This window comes from Clarias gariepinus, chromosome 10, assembly GCF_024256425.1.
Source record: "Clarias gariepinus isolate MV-2021 ecotype Netherlands chromosome 10, CGAR_prim_01v2, whole genome shotgun sequence".
NCBI lineage: Eukaryota > Metazoa > Chordata > Actinopteri > Siluriformes > Clariidae > Clarias > Clarias gariepinus.
Genome location: NC_071109.1, coordinates 30,349,243 through 30,368,796, shown reverse-complemented (window position 1 = coordinate 30,368,796; position 19,554 = coordinate 30,349,243). Strand labels below are relative to the sequence as shown.

The window sequence follows — 19,554 nt, the reverse complement described above, 5'->3', positions numbered from 1 at the left end:
TGTGTGTGTGTGTGTGTGAGAGAAGAAGCTAAAGTAAGGAGCCCTCCCCCTCTTCCCCTTTCTCATCTTACACGGTTACCCTTCCTCAACTCTTTTCACACACACATGCACACAGCAAGACTTGTTCGTTTTACAAGTCAAAATTTATCTAAAATCTTTTCTCGTCCTGCGGAACACTCGCAAACCGCGTTACTCGCAATCCGAGGTTTCACTGCACCAACCCATTATAGGAAAATAACAAAACAAGCCACTATTCAGATTTTTAAATCGCACCCAGTTACTCGGTGGCTCTTATTCAAATTCACTCTTATCAGCTTTTAAATTTAGCTTAAGGTTATTTAATGTCACTTATAAAGATGATAAGGATACTTTATTCAAAACAAGTGAGGTTTCCTTCTGCTTTCATACCCCTGAAACGGAAGATGAGCAAAAAGGAACAGCAATAAATATATCAAATCACTTTAAAGGTCCCACATTTGATCAATTCTTGATAATCCAGATCTCAGAGCTCCTCCTCAGCAACCACAAGTGAATGCCTAAACATGACTAAAAGTGAATTGTTTGCATAAAATGTGCCTTTAGTCATCTATTTATAACTACATTTATTTCAATGGAATGTCTTTCATTCCATGAATCCTTAGCCCGTGTCCTTCATGGCCGACTCATAAAAGTATTACGCAGAACCATAAAATAGAGTTATTAATCATAACCTGTGATAATACATACGTGATAATACATGATAATACATAAAAAAAAAACACTTGAACGACCCATCATTCATAGTGTCCACTGTTTCTATCTATCCATCTATCTATCTATCAGATTGTAAAGGAGTGGTTCTGGGAGGATGAGGAATCATTTTCACACATAAACTGACCACCACAGTGTGTACCGTAATCCAAACTAAAGGCGATTAAATGCAACCTTTTTTCCTTTGAGCCAGACAGTGTATGATTTTTTTTTTTTCCTTTTCTAAAACACATTGAAAATTTCAGATATACAACAAGACCAATAACTAAAACAAACCCTCTTCCCTCTTTAAAAGGAAATGTAGAGCTGCGGTGTATGAGGTATACACTACGGGTAAATATTATGACAAGAAACACTGGGTTTAAACACCATAAGTGTGTTACAGTGATATGTTTACACTCTGTAAATAACGGGCAGAGTTTTCGAAACGATTATTTTTATTTATTTTTTTTCCCCACACACCAGCGTCACATCCAGACAGATGAGTTGGGCGAGTTACTGGAACCTGCCGAGGGTCGAGATGACTCAGAAACCTGCTGCGATGCCAAACCCGTGCTAAGCACTTCACACATCTGGATGCAAGAAACCGAGGCACAGGGGAGTTCCACAGAAACAAAAGCCAGTGAAGGAGAGCGCCGTGAAACCGCTGGAACGGACTGGAGTTCATTTATGCTTGGGATTTGGCCGACGCGCTCATCAAATGTAGGGTGACCTGCATTTATCTTCTTATACGTTTGAGCAGGTGAGGGTTGAGGGTCACGCTCAAGTGCACCTTCTTGATGCCGGAGTTTGAACCTCATTCCAGTCTCTTAACCACTGAGCGACCCGCTCACCCTGAAAGTGCACGGTGAGAGAGTAAAGAGCCACAGGGCGAGACCGTGAAGGTGAAAGGAGGTCATCAGGAGGCGAAGCTCACGCTGATCAGAGCCTCAGACTGACCCTGAATGACCCGCAACTTACGCACGCAGTAATAGCCTGGAGGCTTGTACGACTTCATTCGGGCGAAGAACGTCTTTAACTGAATACATTTTTGCTTAACCTTTGCACATAAACGGATTTCAATTCTCTGAGCAACTTTTTCTCTTTCATGTGTAGCATTTGTAGTTTTTTTTTTTTTTTCAGCAGTCTCAAAACACATCTAAAGACCATTAATGGAAAAAACGTTCTTTTTACCATACGCTTTAGACTGTTGTCTGGAAACAACAAAATTTCGTTATTTCCTTTCTTTATTTAATTTTTGTTCTTTTTTTTTCTTTTTGATGTAGATAAACAGCAAAACAGAGTAACATGGTCCTTTCATCAGCCCCGTTTACACGGACAATATTTCTTCAGTCTAATCGAAATCATTCTGATGAGAGATTCCAACTTGGTTGTTTACATGGACGCTGATCTAATAAGATGTGTGTTTACATGCTCGAAGCTTTTAATCAGAATAAACTTCCCATTTTTTTTTCTCGGGGACATGAGCGAAGTTGTTCTACTCTCTGGGAAGCGTTAATCTGCTGGAAATAGAGGAAAAGAAGCAGATTTATTTCCCCAACTTTGAGCCTCTCATCTTTTCTTTAAAAAAATAATAACAATTAAAGTGTTTAAATGATGCGCTTTTATTCCAATTGGCCTATCATTAATCCCTTTAGAAAAAGGGAAAATTAGGTTACATGTAAAGTCATCTATTCATAACCATGGGGATGCAAAGTTTTGCACTTGAACACAGGTCCTATAATAATTTTTTAATTTTTTTTAATAAATAATACATTTTTTAATTTCTGCGCTATGATTGGCTACAAGAATTCTGCCTCAGCTACGATTGGTTAGATGCTTAACTATGTGTAAAATGTAAGCCAATCAATTCTTCCTCAACCAGAGACCCAGCGGGGAAAAAATCTAAACTAAACACAGGTGAGAGAGAACAAGCCATTTGTTCTCACTGAGTTTACTCATCAGGAATGGAAGCAAAATTTCCCTCCAGAAACTCATCACGTAATATATGCACAGAAGTGGTATATTTATTTGATCAGATCAAGTGTTTACATGGCTAATACATGCAAGTCCCCAACATATGAACAATTTCAACAAATGAACAAATATTTCTCCAGGTACTAGGATTCTAACACAATTGACTAAACACAGGATAAAACCATGATCTTGTCCTTGTTCTTTAAAATCGGGTCGATTCATGTTAAAAGAACAAGTCTTTTTTTTAACCTCGCTACATTCTCTCAATTATTTTCACTTTTTCCTCCATCATTATTTCTCGGCGCTTCTTAGAAGTACCAGCTTCATTGCAGCTGCTTTTACGCTTGCTTCCGAACATCGTGGGATTGTACTGCACTTGCAGATTAATGTACGCAGAACATATGATCTAACTTTCACGACTGAATATGCACAGACGAATGCAAAGGTTCGTAACTTGACCGTTCATATGTAGGGAACTTACTGTACTGTATTTACCTACTGAACTAATTATCAAGCTTTAACACACACACACACACACACACCTCAATATCAATTGAAAATTCATTCCAATCCGGCTGGATCGGTTCAGACTGCTGTTCTGGGAAAAGAGTTTAAATTATGCATTTTGATTTAGTTTAGCCTATTATTATTATTACTACAATTATTATTGGATAATAATAAAAACCCGATTGTGCTTCATCATAGCAGGACGTGATCTTTCTAATGAACTAACAACTAATAAAAGTTTTAGTAATCTGAAAAAAAATGAAACAATAAAAAAAAAAGAAGAAGAAAAAAACCTAACAGCTACAAATCAGGTATGAAATACAACATGTGCTTGTGGTGATTCATGACTCCATTCCGTCTTTAGTTCTGAACAGCGGATATTATATTTTCCGCCCTACTAAAGGGACATGACTGTGTAATTCCACTTCGCTTCATTTACACACACAAACCGCAGATAATTTCCTCGTTTTATTCCTCCGTTTAAAAACTTTACTCCCCTCATTAACTTTGGCCTCTATGCATTTTCCTAATTACCGCTCACAAACCTCTTATAAGTCTTAATCAACGCAGTCACGATCTCCACAATCGCATCGGAATTCACAATTAATTGTGCGGCTTTAAACTCGCATCTCCTGCATTACCATCAGAAAGACTTTGACGTGGTCAGATTAAAACGTGATGTGCAGTTGGCAAATCCTAGCCTGAGGACACACTGATAACATCTACCTGTTGATGAGCCGTGCAAATGGTCCCAAGCGAGAGAAAGTTTGAAATGCCACATGGTTTTAAAAGTAAAAGGTCACGATCTAAAAGCAGATGGTGGTGTGAACAATCGCCCTGCGAACATCTCCACTCCCACTGCAGGTGTTTCCCTCCGAGCGGGACTGAGGGGCGAGGACTGCCAGATAAAGCCCTTTTACACACACACACACACACACACACACACACACTCTTGCATCTGATTAGTGCTAAGCAGCTGTCCTTTGTGAGTGCTGGAGCCAGTAACATGATGACTCCCCTCCGTCCGCCGGCCACCATAATCAGCCAGATGGCACGAAAGCGTGACGGAAAAGTCCTCGGTGATCCAGCGAAATCCAAAAAATCCCACAATGTTCGAAACTTCCGCATTTTACGCAGACACGTTAGAGAATTGTAGTATTTTCCGAGGCTATTATATAATGGATGACCCTGCGCTCTGACCCCAGGCTACTAAAATAGTGATGGGTCGTTTGTGAACGATTCGTTCTTTTTAAACAAATCTTACACGTGACTCAGAAGAACGAGTAGTCTCAGGGAGTAAATCGTTCTTTTTGCACAAAGCATCGCAAGATCTCCGTAGGTTATGTACAGGAAACAGAATTAAGTAGTTACCTTTAAGTCTTTTGGTCCGAATCGTTTGTTCTTTTGTCACGTGACTCCCAGAGACGCTATGCAGTGCAGTACACAGGAAACAGAATTGAACGCTTCTTCTCAATGAGTCTTCAAGTCCTAGACGTTTGTCCTTTTTGTCACGTGACAGCCATAGACACTATGCAGTGCAATAGATTCAAAAGAACGAAAGATTCAGACCAGAAGATATGAGAGGTGAGCTACTCTTTCTGTTTATTATAATATGTCCTTAGCTGCTTTGTAATATTTATATTACTGGAACTATAGCCAAAATTTGTGTATGTAGACGTGTTGGGGGTCTGTTTATTAAAAATGTAATATTTTATTTTATTTCAGATCAAAAGAACGAAATGAACTAAATGACTCCAAAAAAAGATTTATTCATCTTGATAAACTGAAATGATTTAAACTTCCCATCACTTCTACTAACAATAAGCTGGGATAAGTGAAGAATAAAGAATTTCACTGTGCAGTGATGTATATCTGAAGAATAAAGGCAGATTTTTAGAACTTTAAATCTGGACAATGTTAACACCAGGAGAAAAAAACAAAATAAATCATCAATCAGGCTAGTTATGGTGAGGGGCAGAGACTAGTTTTAATAGTCATGCCACCTAGGTACTGGACCACAACAGCCTCCACCAGTAAAGCACCAGTTTCCTCCACAATGGGTAATTTTCCCCTAATTTAATCTCGACCAATCCCAACCCACCAGCCAGCTCTCCTCCAATCACACTTCCACATAAGGAGATCGCAGAGACCCACGATTGGCTGGTGTTGTGATTGACAGGGGGGGAGAGTACAGTATGTCCCTCCCACCTAGAGATCATGACCAAGTTCACGGTAGCAGTGTCGGGATTCAAACCTTTCAAGGGTTCTTTACCTTTTATTATAATTGTTCACGGACTAATAGCACTGTGGGTTTAAACCTCCAGGGTCTGAGTTCGATTCCCGCCTTCAGGTCTGTGTGTGCTTGGTGGGTTTCCTCAAGATTCTCCGGTTTCTTCCCACAGTCTAAAGACATGCAGATTAGACTAACTGGCATTTCCAAGTGTGCGAGTGTGTGTGCGCTTGAGCCACGTGGTTAATCAACACCCTGTCCAAGGTGTACCCCACCTAAGTCCCTGAGTCCCCTGGGATAGGCTCCCGGCCTCCGTATACAGGTTAAGTGCTATAGAAAGTGAGTGAGAGAGAGTGAGATATAACATGTTAGATTATGGTTTCACAAACATGCTGATCTAGTCTGGAGAGAATGTGAGTTCAACGCCCCTGCCTCAGAGAGAAACAGAAAAAAACTCTAATGCATCGGTGGACGATTGTGAAAAACAAAAACACGCAAAAAAATAATCCCATGTTTTGTTTCCTGGAAATTTGATTAAACAGTAGCCAAGACAATGTAATAATATACAGCCAGATAGCTGATAGCTAGAATAATATATAACCACCCACTTAGGGGGCAACCCGCTCATTAACTGCTCTGCTTATCTAAAAAAAAAAAAAAAAAAAGATGCTGAAGTTGCATATCGTTGTCTTATGTGGAAACTTGTATGAGTCACCATATGACGATATCAACTTCACCATGCAGGAAAGTCCACGCATGGTCAGTCAGGTTCTTGAACAAGATTGATTAGGTTCACTTCCTGTGCGTGTGTGTGTGTGTGTGTGTGTGTGTCCTTAGATGGCACTCTCGGTGGAAAGATCACACCAGCACGCTGGAAAACCCGAGGACGACTCTGTGCCGATTGTGTGTGTTTTCGCGGAGGTATGGCTGTAAAGCTTCTAAAAAGAGATTATAATGAAAGACTGAAGGGTGAACATTACAAGACCCGAGGGCATGAACCCTATTTAAGGAGGAGGGCATAAAACCTAAAAGCCCCTGGTATCAGGAACTATGTGAACCACAAAGTGCTAAGATTAAAAAAGATACGAAAAATTATGGTTATTGGGGTACGTCCTCCATCTTTTATGTCTCTGTCTGGAGGGAAAGGTGCTGTAAATCTGGATCCAGAGCAGAGAAAACGCTTTGTGTGTGTGTGTGTGTGGTCCTGTTATTTGACCACTGTGCCTAAAATGAAAGAAAACAGGGCTGTTAAATGGAATAGAGGCCGAACTGAGAGTCGGCCATTTGCGAGTCATCGACACGTAATAAAGACAGAGAAGTTTCAGATATTAGTTTCGAGTTCAGTCAGCAGCCCGCAACGCAGACGTCCACATCCAGCTGCTGGTGGGCGTGAAGAGGAGGGGAGCAGTCTCGCATCTGATCACCCCGGCCTTCTGTTATTACTGTACTGCTGATCAGACCCACAGATAGACGCGTGCTTTCGAAAGTCAGCAGTTGTCTTGCAACACTCGCACTTTGTTCTTCCAACAAACAATCAAACAACAACAACAACAACACACTTCTGAAGAATCAGTCACGGAAACTGATCTTAGTTTTCCCATGAGAGATCAAATCCTCAGAAAGATGTAGCACAACCCACGAGAAATATTGGTCTCTACCAGAGTCGACTTTACCGAAATCCAACACTGTAAAAACCACGAGTTGAGATGGCAATGTGTGAATGTTAGGGACGGGTTGACCAGGGGACAATCGATACCATATCAAGGTGTCGATTCGATCCGTATTACAGTTTTATAAGTATCACGATATTATATGTATGGTTGCCATTTTGTGTGTGTGAATAGTTTAGAGAGCACCACCTGTAGGATTATAGAGGAATTGCAGCATTTCAGCACCTTAAATTTAAATGCAAACGTATAGATAAATAAACAATATTTCTAAGAATTGGCACACAAAACAGTCACTGCCCATTTTATATATATATATACACACTGTATATAACTCTTCTTCCCATCTCTAGTGATTTTATTGCTCCAACAGGAGGACAGCATGGGGTAACGCAAGGCTCCTGAGACACCTGCAGAACATAAAGACGCTAATGCAAATGAAGCATGCTAGAACATCGAACATATCTTCACGGCTCACTCTGAAAAAGTAAGTGCTTCCACGAGCCTGTTTTTTAGCGCAAATTTTCTACAATGTTAACAAAAGCTAGTAAAGTTCTTTAATCACAAAGTCGTTACTAGAGAATTGTCGCTTTCACCTGGTACTGAAGTCAGCCAAAATTGTTGTGATTTGTTGCATTTGTTTTAAAGTTATATAACATAATAGTGATTTAGAATCTTAGAAATTTATAAAAAATTTTACAGAAGTGTCATATTGCTTATCATTAGTGTCCTTTTTAAATTTAAACATATTTTTAATATATATTTTGTTAATATTATTTTATTGCTAAAATTTATAAAAGTTACCTAAATAAAAAATATATATATATGAATAATAAATTCAATTTAGCACTTGTGGAGTTTGATTTATTGTAAAACTATTTTTACAATAAATAAATTGCAAAGAAATAAAGAAATAATAAAAAAGTGTATAATATTAATAATATATTAATTTTATTTTTTATATACTGATATAACATTAAAAGGAAAGAAAAAAATGTTTTCTTTCTGGGTAAATATTGTATTTAAATTTGACAATTAAATCAACTGTATCTAGCCTATCGACAAATTTTTTTATACGATATGAATACATCCATGATGTCTCTAAATTTATCACAATAACAATATTATATTGTCAATATATCAGCCCTAGAATCTTTACTTCGATATAAAACTGCTATCTAAAATCAATAAATAAAGTAAATTTCCATAGGTTATTTGTTTTCAATATCTCTGTCCTTTAAAAACAGCTGGCAGAAGTGACCTAAAATGAACAACTGTTATTTTAAATAAATAAATAAATAAATAGTAAATAAATAAATAAAATAAATGAAAGAATAGCAAAATAAAAAGACACAAGAGAGTCTGGACAAACCCAGCACTCTGTAAGTTCTTCCTCTATAAGAAACCTGACATTTACAGGACATCCAGATTCAGAGAATATGTCTTGGAGAGTTTAAAAAAAAAAAGAAGAAGAAGAAAGAAAGAAAAAAGGATCCACGAAAAAAAACTCTCACCCCCCACCTGACCCCATTTTCTATAACACAAAAGAATCAAAAGCCAGGCATATATAAGAACACAAATATATTGAATATACAGTACATAGGGTCTGCAGTGATGGCTTCGGAGGCCTTTGTGAAAAGTGAAGACTTCTTCAACTTTAGAGAAACGGCGGTCTCTGGGGCACAATACGGCCCTCATCAAAAAGCAATTCAGCACGCATTCTAGAAAGCACTTTCTCCCATTCTGTCCTGCCCAGTGAGACTCCCGCTTTAATTCAGCACTTCAAAAAGAAGAAGGGAAAAAGGGCCTGGTGCATTTTTCCTGCCAGAGGAAAATAACTTAATCTTAAAATGCTCTATTTACCCTGTCTTCACAAAGCATACATAAAAAGTCTGTTATTTCTCTTACTTTATATTTAAAATGGAAAGAAGTCATTTTGTATTGAAAAAAAAAACTATAAAGAATAAAATCATACACAGCCTGACCACCATTCGGGTTTAAATAAGTGGACACGTAAGAGCTTTTAATTAGATAATTGCCGCTGTGTTTAATTGATGAGTTTCAGCTGCAACAATCCTTTTAACCCGAACTGACGCAGTGAGGAGCTTCTTATCGCCTAAACGACTACATCAGAAGTTGTATTCCACCGTCATGGAAAAAATATCGATGTGTTTCTGAAACGTAAAGTGTGAAATGATGATCAGGGGAACAAAATATAATAAAACCAAAAACAATCCTAAAAAAATAAAAATTACATTAAAAATCTATGTTTAATAGATGAAAAAAATGGCCATGTTTAATGATGAAAGTAAGAGCATTTCCATTCTGGGCGTCCATAAGAAAACCACTTTTTAATGAAACTGATCAGAAAAAAAATGCTTCAGTGCTTGTTGGGAAACATAAAGATTGAATTTGGAGCGATGGAAAGTCACTTGAACTTTCAGCCTGAAGCACATGAAGCGATGCACCCATCATGCATCGTGTCCACTGTACCAGCCTCTCTGGAGACGCAAGATTTTTGTTTCTAGTGATTTAGAAGCACATTAACAGACGGGTTAACTTATAAATCCAGGATTGGTCCATGCTTGATCACAGTTAGAGGCTTCGTCTATCCACTCGAGACAATCAGCCAGAACTCCCTTTCTTGTCCACGCCCTGTGTGAACCTGCTCACCCTCTGACGAGGCTCAGGTTTATTCCCAACCACATAATACAGAACGTTAAGCCCGACATTCATACACACGCACACACACACACACAACTCTCGACAGCTACACTGTCCTAGTTTCTCAAAATATTTCTTGCTCATCGATTCGAAGATGCTCTGGTTCGCGAGATTTAACAATGAATATTGATGGAACTCTCCGGCTCGCTGAAACGACGTGTCGCTCACGTTCTGAAGTGAAACATCGCTCGCCTCTGACCTCAGGGACTCTTATCCATACATTTAGAATTGATCACCGCCATTAAGTCTTAGGACACCTTCACACAAAGCACGATTGATTGAAACAACTGCCTAAAGCAGTGCTCTCGCGTACCTTGCTGCTTTTTCTGCCATGTCTATGTAGGTCAGAAGATGAGATCAGCGCCTGCTACGCGCACACAGAGATTCCAGAGCTGACAGACGGCACTGATGACAGAGGTCTACATCTGCTTTCTGGTACGACTTGCTTCCTTATCTGATTCGTACCCTGCACCGTGCTCGACTCCACCTCTTCCTGCACGCTCGGACATGGATCCTGACCTTAGGGTCAAGTGTTCTCAGAAACGATACGGGGTCCCTAATGTAAAAACGCCCTTACTCATCTTCAGAGTATTTCATAGGGTCAGGTCAAAACATCTGGATGAACTGTTTTTTTTTTTTTTTAAACACACCCTTTTTTCTTTACACACCCTGTCCTGGATCTCATTTCTTTGTAATTATTAAAAAATAGACTTTTTTCGAAAAATAATTGTTTTGATGTCCTGACTCATTTCCGTCCTCCAAGAGGTATAGTAAAGGTACAGGGGTGTTCAAATCAAAGCAGGACTTAAAAAAACTGCCTTTACTTCTCCATATAATCCACTGCTACAGTACGCTAATGCACTTACAGTATAACAGTGTTTCACTAGTGCATGATCAGACTGCCTGCTTCATGTCTGAAACCCTGGCCTCCCAGGAACTCCTTTAGAAACCCAAACCTGTTGAAATGGCTTGGAGTGAGGTCAGGAATGTACGGGGGGGGGGGGGTGGCGATAACGCCCAGCCGAGTTCCTGTAACCCGCGAGTGGTGCTAGTGTCACGATTCCGTGTACAGTTCACACGGACAGATGCGTCTCTTTCTTCAGAAATTTGGCGATGAGTTATCCGTTGTTTTCGAGGATCAGATGTGCCACTCGCTGAAAGTTCTCGGGACGTGATCGTCATTACCGCCTTGTTTAAAATGTTTGCGCTGTTTCTATGTTTTTTTTCGTGCTTAAGAGTCTAAGGCGCTAGGGGCGCTCCTGTAAGTTTTCTGTAAACGTCATTTAGTTTTACATCTTCATTGAGCAAAAATTTCATCACGGGCTAGCCTTGTACAGAATAAACAAACGGCTGTTATAATAGAAGAGAACGCATGTTTCTTTAGTATGACTGTAACCTGATCATTGACTAAAATCTCCATTATGCTTTAGTTCCACCCAATAAAACTGAACGCACAGTCCAGCTGATCCCCGACTCGCATTCTGCAATCCTTTTTTTTTTTTTAAACAGGATCTGTCGTGGCCCGGTTGAGGCTCCTTTGAGGGCGGTTCAGTTTATTGATTGGAAGATTAAATCAGTCCTTTATCGGCCTCAGTAGGAGACTGTCAAATCTAATTAAAGCATGTGCTCTCTCTGCCCGGGTTAATCACTCAGGAAAACAAGACGGCGCTAGTTTCCGATAGTAAAGTCGACAAAAAGAAATGCGCTTGCCCCCCCCCGACGTGGGCGGAAAAATCCTCTTGACGCGCGTTCCCGACTCGAAGACAAAAGGCTGCATGCGGGTTACAGGAATAGAGGAAAGCAGCAGGCAGGGCACGGAATGAGGAGAAAAGAAAAGCAAGACGGAAAGAACGAACTCTGCATTTGTGAGTGACGTTCGCGGTTAGCTAAGGTTACAGGCTGTGAGGGTCTGGAGCTGGCATGACTCTGGGCCTGACGCCGTATCAGGTACACGGAGAGACAAGCTCGACCCCTCAGGTATAAGTGAGAAGCCTCACTACAGCAGGGTATGATGGGGAAGAAAAAAAACCCCAAACAAATAACCAACAACAACAACGAAAAAAAAACCCTACACACAGTTTTGAAGTGAGAGCCAGTTGCTATAGCGATGGTCGCTAATTATGCGCGCTGGAAGGAAGGGCACTTATGAGCATGAGCTCCACTGTGGAGGAGTACAAACACAAACCCGGGCCTTCGCCCAAGACCCAGCGCTGAAGGGAACTGTGATATCCCCAGATTAAGATAAGAAGTAGTATTAAAAAAAAAAAAAAAAAGAGAGAAGAGAGATGAGAAGAGAAGAGAGCCGGACATTTTGGAAACTTGTTCCCCTTTGTTCGTCACCATCGGATCGAAACGTTCATGATTTTCTCAGGCTCCAGGCGTCCGACTCCGCTGCCTCGGATGTGTTTCTTCAGTTCAAAAACACATGCTTCAACTTACAGACGCCTTGATAATTAGCAGACGTCTCGAAAGCGGATGTGTTGGAAGATGAAAAACGCAACTTTTCAGAGCCGTGAGTCCCCGGGATATAAACTGTGAACTGCTGTCTTACACTGCAGCTGTTTTCTGCACTCGGATGGAATATTTTAAAGACGCGTCAAAAAAAAAAAAAAAAAAACGTTACCTGCAACATAAAATAAACAGTTCTCGTACTTGGTTGGATTCAGGATCTGAACAGGGCTAGAGTCGGACCTCTCTGATCAGCGGCCCGTAGCTCAAGCCTGTCCTGGGAACACTGGGACACAGATCTTTGTTTAATTAATCGAGAAACTGAAATGAGGAATAAATAAAAAAAATAAAAAAAAAACAATAAAACTGACTCTACTACACCAACTATAGACCCTCCAGACTCCATCAGCCAATCAGGTGCTGCCTTTATCCCTCCAACACTACACACCGATCAGACCAGGTTTTGGTGACGCATTTAATGTCGAGACTTTTCCACACTGAGTTATTTTCTATCATTTGTCAACGGTTTAACTCGGACCAGGATAAAATCCAGACTTCCACAAACTTTCCAGAGTAAAGCCGAGGCTCTTTGCTCAGCGTTCCGCAGAAGTGTGCAGCTTCCAACATCGCATCACCGAGATGGAGAGAAAGAAAGAAAGAAAAAAAAGGAAGGAAACAAATAATAGAACATAACACATAAACGTCAAATATATAGGACAAGTCAAACCGAGACTTTCTGATCAATTTCTCATTTCTCACAGTACGGCGACGAGACTCTCATTTGAAAACATTTTAAAGAAGACCCCTCCATTCGTAAGTGCCGATCCCGACCGAGGTGGCCTTGAAAATCGATGGATCACTTTCGACCAACTTGCAGAAGAAGCGCATCAGTCTGTGGGAACTGAAGACATAATCATTCACCAACACCACTTGCACGTTTTAGGAACTCTTAGGAAAACTTTTAGGAGTTATCGCCACATCCCCCGTACAGTCCTGACCTCGCTCGAAACCATTTCCACATGTTTGGGCCAACATTAAAGGAGTTCCTGGGAGGCCGGCGTTTCAGACGTGAATTAATCATGGCTCAGGCATACTGTAAAAACTTTCGACCTTGATGGTGTCCAAGCACTAGTGAAACACTGGGATAAGTGCATTTGTGTAGCAGGAGATTATATAGTGAAATAAAGGACGTTTTGAATCTCGTAACTGTCTGTTCTGTACAATCCAAAGTCCTGGTTTGACTTGAACACACATTGTAAATGTATACACACACACTCATACAAATATACAGTTGTGTGTGTGTGTGTGTGTGTGTGTGAGGAAAGAGATATCAGGGGTAATAGCAGCTTTCCCTCTTTCCATGACATCATCCGGGTGGGAGCTGAGGAGGAGAGAAGGAAGCGCAGCTGCTGCGAGTCGTACGACCATCTGCTCCTCCTCACTAATGGTTCACACGCGCTTTACACAGCACGCACACACACACACACCGGGACAGCACACGCTCCAAACACACCGCTCACCGAGACACAGTCATGGCCACTCGAGAGCAGACGCAGGCATCGGCTCAGTGCTGATCTGGCATCAGGTTCCCTTTCATATGCTAAAGAATGCAGTTGTGTGGAAAAAGAAGGGATCTAATCTCCATCAGGAGTCCCACAGGGAGAGAGGGAGAGAGAGAGAGAGAGAGAGAGAGAGATCACCACATCTCTCTCTCCTGCTCTTTTCCCTTTATGTATTCCTTCTCTCCGTCCCTTGCACACTCACTCTCTCTCCCCTACTTTCCTTCACTCTCACTCGTCTGCACTCTTTTTTTCTTCAATCTATCCCTCTTCCCCCTGACTTTCTCCATCCATCACTACTTCTCTGTTCGTTCTTTTCCTCCTCCATCCAGTCTCCCTCTCACTGTCCGTCTCTCCTTCACATTCACCCTCACTTTTGCTCTCTCGCAGCCTCGCACTCCGTCTCCCCTCACTTTCACTTTCTTTCTCGCATCCTCCCTCCATCTCTCTCTCTCTCCATGTTTTTCTCACTCTCTTCAACACTTTGTCTGTCTGCCTCTCTCCCCTTTTCTTCTTCCCATAATCTGTCAGCGTAAGAGGCGTGGCCTTGCCACCTGTCAGTCTTGGTGCAGGAGGCGTGGCCTTGGCACCTGTTACCCTGGGATACTCGGGACATTTCTATTTCATTTTTGCACCTTTTTGCACATTTATGGTTGTTAGAATTTACTTTGATGCATATTTGCACACTCCCCGGACATTTCTATTTAAATTCTATTTCAATTTCCACAACAGTTTCTATATTTCCCATATTTGTACTGTACAGCCAAATCATCTATATTGTTTTTCTATATTTTATTTTTATTTTATTCCATAATTTATGTCTTATTTATAATACATTTTTTTAAGGGTCACAGGTGATTGACCCTAAAAAATTTCTTTTTGTGTGACTAAGGTATATATATATATTTTTTTTTTTCTTACTCTTTTCCTTTCCTTCTGTAAATAACTGTAAGCAATTGTAACCAAGTATGAGCAATTTCCCCTTTTGAGTCTTGAAATTACATTGTAACATATTGAATCAAAATTGTAACTGGCATCAAAGAACCGAATATTACGCAACATCATATCGTCTGAAACACCAGAGCCATTTCTGCCATCACTTGCTTTTCTCTCTCCCTCATCCTCTCTTTCCCTTAAATCCAACATGATGAATTGATCATCAGGTGCCTCGGCTTACCCGACTGTAGCTCCAAAACAGAAAGCAGCTAAATCCAGCAAAAGGAGACCGGACGGAGACTCACCGTACATCTTGCCTTCGTCCGAGAGGATGATCTTGCGGCGGCCGCAGGGCGGGTAGATGGCCAGCGCCTCCTGGAAGCTCTGCTCAATGTCGGGGCTCCACACGCCCTCGGCGTCGTTGTCGGTGGGCTTTTCGTTCGTGTCGCTCATCCTGTCCACATCCTCCCCTCCGCTCTCACTGCCGCTCCAGCTGCCTGCGTCCATCGAGGCGTCTGGGACCCGCAACCGAGTCTGGCCGACGACTGACACGCGAACCTGAGAGAAGAACCATATCAATAAATTATTAAAATTTTAATTAAATGACGCACAGATTTATCAGTCAAAACTGTTATTTCATCATCAATAATAAAAAAAAAAAATGATAAAGATGAAAACTATCAGTAGTTAAAATGTACAGAAAAGAGTTTTTATATTATTATTTAAAATGATATATAATAATATGGAGTATTAATATATAATAATATGGAGTATTAATGGAAAAGCAAAGTATGTGAGACAAAAGGAGAAAAGGAAGAAGCAGGATGCAGAGTCTGGATTCATCATAATAAAAGCAACTTTTGGCTCTCAAATACTGCAATGTAAAAACTCTGATGTTATTAGCAAGTAAATTTTTTTACTTGGAAGAGCGAGAGGCTATGGGGTTAAAGCTGAAATGCTTTAAAAATGTAAAGGCTACGAAATTAGCAATTAAAATGACATTTTCAGATAATGCACTGGGTTTCCAAGTCCAAAACCATGCATCATGTGTACTGATTTAGGTTCCTCATTGGTTCCTCAGTTTCTGTTTTAGTCCTGCCTCTTGGAGGTGTTCCATGATGTTCCAACCCTTGATTAGCACACTGTTTGCTTCCCTCATTAACTGCAAGGTTTCTATCATACTTTATTGTTTTCTAGTTCTTGAAAGATTACTAGACCGAACCACAGCGCAAAAATAACACCCGGATTTGACGCTGTGGGTTTAACATACTGCTCCAAGGCTCCTAAATCCAGAGGTGGAACTCTACCCCTGGCACAGGGACCAAATACCAAAACCTCCGTCTTTTTATCATTAAAATAGTAAAGTAGCCCTTCTTCTGTTTTAACAGGAGATAAACCTGACTTTGATCTGCATAGCAGTGAAAGGAGATGCCATGTTTTCTTAGGCTATAGCCAAGCGACAACAAATACAAAGAAAAAAGAAAGGGTCCAAGGACAGACCCCTGTGGGACCCCATAAGTCAGGACTGCGCAGGGGATTCAGCCATGTTAAGTACAATTCCAAATGGCAGTTAGCAAGTCTACGCTATGATCTAGGTTAGATCGTGCACCCTATGCCGTACCCTATGGCGTAATCCCAATGTGCATCGCCCCAGAAATGTAACTACAAAACCACATCAAGGCAGAACACAACAACTGTGATTGGTGCAGCTTTTTTTTCTACGCTTTCATTTCTTAATTGAGTCAAACGTCGTATCCTAGAACGATCGCTGTCTCAGACGTCTTCTCTAATTTCTGTGTTGCAGCAATTTTAGCTAAAGTAACTGTTGTTCAAAATCCGTCAGCTCCAACTCCAACATGATCAGATTAGCTTCACTCGGCATTGTTAATAGTACATGAAAACTTATCAGAGAGTTAGGGTGAGGGGTAGCAGCATGGTTAAGGTGGTAGACTGCTGAGACTGTAGAAGGTCCCAGGTTCAAACCCGCCCCCATCACCAAGTTGGTACTGGTTGGCCCTTAAGCAAAGCCCTTACCTCTCAGATCAATAATGAGATAAAAACATAAGTCCCTTTGAATGGTGTCTGCCAAATGTCAAAAACATAAAAGGTGAAGAAACTGGTTTGGCGGTGGACGCAGACACACCAGCGCACGAGTACACTGTAAATGCTCAGCCACCTACATACATGTAACTCAGCCGTTAGTTTTGACACCCGTTGCAAAGTTTATGCACTGATTCCATGACATGCAGGTTCCACCATTAGATGTTATAATGTTTTTCTCCCCCCACAATAACAGAAGAAGACAATACTTGGAGCGCAACTGTTTATGATGCACAATAATGAAATTAAAGTATGTCATAACGATAACGCCCAGCTGAACAGTGGAAACAACAGTAAGTATTCATCCACGTTCAACTTTCAACCCTTCTGAAACTAAGCCCTGGTTCTCCTTTGTTCATCTTCAATACATCTGAGCAAATCTTAACGTAATCTTAGAGCTAATTGAGGAGTGGCGGTGTACACAGTAAAGCTGCAAATTCCACAATTAGTGTGTTAAATCAAATCCTTTATAATAAATCCTGACATAAAACCAAGGGTTGATCCAGAGGGCAGTTGTTGTTGTTGTTGTTGGTGAATGATTATGTCTTCAGTTCCCACAGACTGATGCGCTTCTTCTGCAAGTTGGTCGAAAGTTATCCATCGATTTTCAAGGATCGAGCTTTCCCACTTGCTGAATGTTCGTGGGAACAACTACAGTGGGCTCCGAGCCACCTCGGTCGGGATCGGCACTTTTAGGAATGGAGCGGTCTTCTTTAAAATGTTTTCAAATGTGTTACTGTGGCTAAGAGTCTCATCACTGTACTGCGCTTAAAGTCTTCTGTAAATGTCAAGTCTCGGTTTGACTCGAAAGAAAACAAGTATAGTGTACAAGAGGTCAGTGAACTTTTAATCTTGCTGCATGCTGGAGTTGCTACATATTAAAGACTTGTAAAAATATATATCAGTGACGAGAAGCATTTACTGTGGATAAACAAGTAAAAACCACTTTCAGTCATTTAGATCATGCATTACAGTACGTACAGCACAGAATCCTGGTGCGATTTGTTCAGCGAGAATCGAACATCATATTTTTCTCATTCAAATCCAAATTCAACTGTGAGATTGAAAGCAAACGTGTGTCTCAGCTTTGTTAAGTGAGAAAGTTCTGTATGAATTCCACATGGCGATAAACCTTGACATTTACACACATCCTGTTTGAAAAGATGTTTCTCTTTAGAACGTCGAGCTAAATGACGAGCCAAACTGGAAGAATAAACAGATCTGACAAGCAGAAAGTACCAAGGACCTGTACACAATCCCAGAGCGTAGACTCTCCCACGTCTGGACACATTCTTTAAAAAGAATACTGACGTTAACAAATAAAAAAAAAAAAAGACACTAAAGTTCATAGCTGACTACTGGCACTAAGAATTCCAGTGGAAACGGTGCAGCCTTTTGAAGAGCTCTGTGTGTTTCCTGTGGTTCTACAAGTGTGTGTGTGTGTGCCTGATTTGTCTTTGCTGTAATTATTGCTTTCTGTACAGTACGAACTTGGGAATAAGCAGGAAAACACGAGTGTGCTCCAAACCGCTGAGCTGAAGTGTGTATCATCTTCTTGACTAGAAGATGAACTCAGATGATAATCACTTCCAGCACAACGCTCTGTGTGTGTGTGTGTGTTGTGGCTTTTGGCCAGGACCCTTAGCATGATGTTGAGTTTTCCAGCAGATGTGGAAGAAGAATCATCCAGATGCGTCAAACAAAAAGAAGAAGAAGAAAAAAAAGTGTTGTTTTGACAAACAGAAAAACTTTCCAGTTTGCCTTACAAACATGCCGTTCCGGGGTGTTTATAAACTGTAGAAATGTTAACTAGGAGCTCTGCTGTCATCACGCTTCTCCCGTAATGAATTCAACAAGACGCACACGATGCCCAATCGGGACTGTGTGAGCGCGACAGAATTATGAAGTGCGCCGTGATTGTCATCAGGTTTATTTCAGTGGAAGATCAGTAGGTGCACCTGGGAGACGAGGCAGACTCCGTGTCCCTGTGTTTTGGTTTAACATACAGCATTATCGGATGTGTCATGGTTGCGCCCAAACACTAACTCATAATACAAGATGTATCCTGCCAATAATTCAACAAGATGAATCTGAGTTGAAGCAGAGGTGAGGCAAAAGTGACTGAATTTATGTGACACACAAATGCAAGAATATGTATAGGGTACATCATCACTGGGGACTGGCACTGCAGTGTGATTGGTGATTGTTGCATTGGAAGTGAAGGTTAGTGGAAGTGATATTAGGATGAAAGAACTATGGCCAGGTGGCTTACAGTAGTACTGCGAGAAAAACAATGCTGTCCTGTTGGTTATAGTGGCATTAACGGTGAAAGCTGGAGTCTGATTGGTGGCATTAATGGTGAAAGCTACAGTGTGATTGGTTACGGTGGTATTAAAGGTTGAAGCAGCATGGTTCACATACTTGCTTGCATACTATTTGCAGATTTAGAAGATTATAGGCTTTGTCCACAAGCCAGTCAGAGCCAAGACCTGATTGGCTACACTGGCACAGAGGAAGCATGACTGGTTACAGTGTTAGTGGTGGACAGAACTGCAGTTCAAGTGGTTCCAGTGGCATTAGTGGTGAAACTAGACAAAATTATTTACCAAGGGTGTATGTAGAAGGCATTTCTGTCAGACACCATGCATAACTATATAATCGCCATACTGCCGTATAC

General features: G+C 40.8%; 1 protein-coding gene across 3 annotated transcripts in view; it reads right to left on the bottom strand.

Moving 5' to 3' along the window:
- Positions 1-19,554, bottom strand: part of tead1a (TEA domain family member 1a) — a 53,652-nt gene that overhangs the window by 17,573 nt on the left and 16,525 nt on the right. For all 3 annotated transcript variants that reach the window (XM_053506076.1, XM_053506078.1, XM_053506077.1), the window contains one exon: positions 15,083-15,335. In XM_053506076.1, the coding sequence (XP_053362051.1) occupies positions 15,083-15,284 (202 nt within the window). In that variant the 5' untranslated portion in view covers positions 15,285-15,335. The remainder of the gene's footprint in view (positions 1-15,082; positions 15,336-19,554) is intronic.